The sequence below is a fragment of the Myotis myotis genome, unplaced genomic scaffold (genome assembly GCF_014108235.1).
Source record: "Myotis myotis isolate mMyoMyo1 unplaced genomic scaffold, mMyoMyo1.p scaffold_m19_p_3, whole genome shotgun sequence".
NCBI classification, from domain to species: Eukaryota; Metazoa; Chordata; class Mammalia; order Chiroptera; family Vespertilionidae; genus Myotis; species Myotis myotis.
The window spans coordinates 63,519,296-63,521,966 of record NW_023416335.1 but is presented as its reverse complement, the minus strand read 5'-3'; the positions used below and the strand labels follow the sequence as shown (position 1 = coordinate 63,521,966).

Below are 2,671 nucleotides of genomic sequence, written 5' to 3'. Positions count from 1 at the left end.
TAATCTATAATTATTAATGTGTCATTTCTGTGTAGAAATTTAGTTGACCTGAGTTTGTTTTATCAACCTAACAGTTCATTTATTGACTTGTCTTCATATTTTCCCGTTTTCTCCTGCAGTGGGCCTACCTACCTAACCTTGTTTAGTGTGTCGTACTCCTTGTGCAAAATCGAAACAACAGACAATTCTATATGAACACATTCTCAACAAATTGAGAACCTTTTTTGGTCGCAAATCGCCTTCGTTCAGCCTCGCTTGCCCCCAGCACACTTGGGGTTGGCAGTTTGCGCAGATACAACACTAAAGGGACAATGGCTGCCTCGGAATCAAAGCGGCCCAACCGAGGGAAGATCTTTCGCATGTTCTCGGCGTTTTTCTCCTGCATCCGAGGTCAAAATAAGCTCAAACGGGAGTCTCAGACGGTGAAGAAAAACCTTCGGAGGGACAACAAGATGACCCGGAACGAGAACAACGCTCTCCGAGGAGAAAACAGGCGCCTGTGGGCGGAGAACAAGGCCCTGCGGAGGGAGAACAAAAGCGCCCGCATGGAGAACCAGGAGATCCGGGAGAGGAACCAGACCCTGCAGGAGGAGAACCAGGACCTGTGGGCGGTGAACACCGTGTTCTTCAAGACCCCCAAGACCCCGTGGGAGAAGCTCAGCGTCCTGAGCTCGGAAACGAAGTCTTACTGGCAGCAGAACAAAGCCCTGAAAGCTCAGAGCAAGGCGCTCTGGGAGCAGGAGGTGGCCTTCCGCAACGAGGCGAAAGCCCTGCAGGAGGAAATCAGGTCCCTGCAGGAGAACATCAAGGGCCTGCAGCACCAGAAGCGCGCCCTGCGGCTGGAGGAGCTGGCCCTGCGCAAGGAAGGAGCGGCGCTGGAGCTGGAGGAGCAGGCCCTGTGGAAGGTGGAGCAGGCCCTGCGCCAGGAGAACCAGGCCCTCCGAGAGGAAAGCCTTGCCCTGCAAGAGGAGATAAAAGCTCTCCTGGAGGAGACGCAGGTGCTGGAGCTGTGGAACAAGGCTCTCCGGGGGAAAGGGAGCAGCCATGCTCGCTGGGGAGATGCCCACTGAGGACACAGAGCGCGAGACGTGCCATGGAAACCATGGGCGTTCCAGAAAGCACAAACGTTTGAAGGTGATAGACTATTATTGGGGTGGAGTCAAAAGCCTGGAAATGTACATTGCTCTGTACCTGATCTTAGGAACGAAATAAAGTTCTTAAAATTAAAAAAAAAAAAAGAGAGATCCAAGTTTACTTACATTTTCCGCTTCTATTAGTGGTTATTTTTACTTTACAATGCCAAGTATGTACTGCACGAAATGTGATGCTTGAATGAACCAACTGATGGTGGTGTTAACATTCAGAGACAGCGGGTGAATATTGTAAAAAATTAACACCACAGAGGGGATATTTGCCTTAAAACTTGCCCTTTGAACTCTCTGAACCGTGTAAAGCTTTACATACGTATTGTGAAAAAAGATGTGAAAGAATATCACTTCTGCCACCTCATACTGACTCCAATGGTCTCAGTGAGGAGGCCGATAAGATAAGAATTTAAACATGGGTGTGGCAGTACAGAACATTTCCATGAGAGCTCGCAGGCTTCCTCACTTTCTCTTCATTTTTCCTTCCGTTATCACCTCCTTTACCTTCCTGGGAGGGTGGATGTCCTAGCTCATGAAGTAAAGAGAGAGAAGGGAGTAAGAGGACAAAGGTCTCCAGCCAGGAGTGTGGGAGCTTGAAACGGGATTCTGTGGCTCAGTGTGTGTTCAATGAAAATTGTAGAAGAAATGGAGTGTTCAGAAGGGTTAATATTGATAATTGATCTAGTTCAGCGATTTTCAATCTTTTTCATCTCATGGCACACACAAACGACTAAAATTCGGGGGCACACCAAGGAATATGTATTTTGCCAATCTGACAAAAAGTAGGTATAATTTTGATTCATTCACACCAGACAGCTATTGCTGTGTTGGCTGTTGTCATTTATTTGACAATTTAAGAAAAAAAAAAAGTCAGTTTCCCTGATTAAATAGTCAGGTATTGCATGTTTTAAAAATTCTTGCAGCACACCAGTTGAAAATCACTAATCTTGTTGAATGCTGTTTAAAAAAGAAAACTATTCTGAAAAAACTGAGTTACAGGACTCATGGTGGATTTATTAAAGTGACAGATGTACTTGCATAACATTACATTACAAACCGCCAGAGGGCTGGTGCTGTACCTTATTTTTCATTATCATAAATTTTGAGCACTTAAAACAGCGTAAACATTTAATGCTTTTTAAAAAAAATCTTTATTGTTTCAAGTATTACATATAGTATTACATATGTCTTCTTTTCCCCCCATTGACCTCTCCCCAGCCACCCCCAACCCCCAGCACATGCCCTCAACCCCCTATTATCTGTGTTCATTGGTTATGCTTATATGCATACATGCAAGTCCTTTGTTTGATCTCTTACCCACCGCCCCCCATCCCCTGCCTTCCCTCTGAGGTTTGAAGGTCTGTTGGATGCTTCTCTATCTCTGGATGTATTTTTGTTCATAGCCAGTTAGAGGAAGATAAATATCACATGATCTCACTCATTTGTGGAATATAATGAACAACATTTAATGCTTTTTATTGAATATAACAGATAACATCTTATTCTGATTCTTGTGTAATGTTGGT

The 2,671-nt window shown here is 44.9% G+C and overlaps 1 protein-coding gene across 1 annotated transcript; it reads left to right on the top strand.

The window, feature by feature from the left end:
- The first annotated feature begins 311 nt into the window (after window positions 1-311).
- Window positions 312-1,070, top strand: LOC118650425 (coiled-coil domain-containing protein 70-like). Its single transcript, XM_036298899.1, has one exon. The coding sequence runs from the start codon at window positions 312-314 to the stop codon at window positions 1,068-1,070; it is 759 nt and encodes a 252-aa protein (XP_036154792.1).
- The last annotated feature ends 1,601 nt before the right edge of the window (window positions 1,071-2,671 follow it).

Bases quoted from the DNA above. Each gene is read 5' to 3' on its own strand.
- LOC118650425 (XM_036298899.1), top strand. From the start codon at position 312: ATGGCTGCCTCGGAATCAAAGCGGCCCAACCGAGGGAAGATCTTTCGC.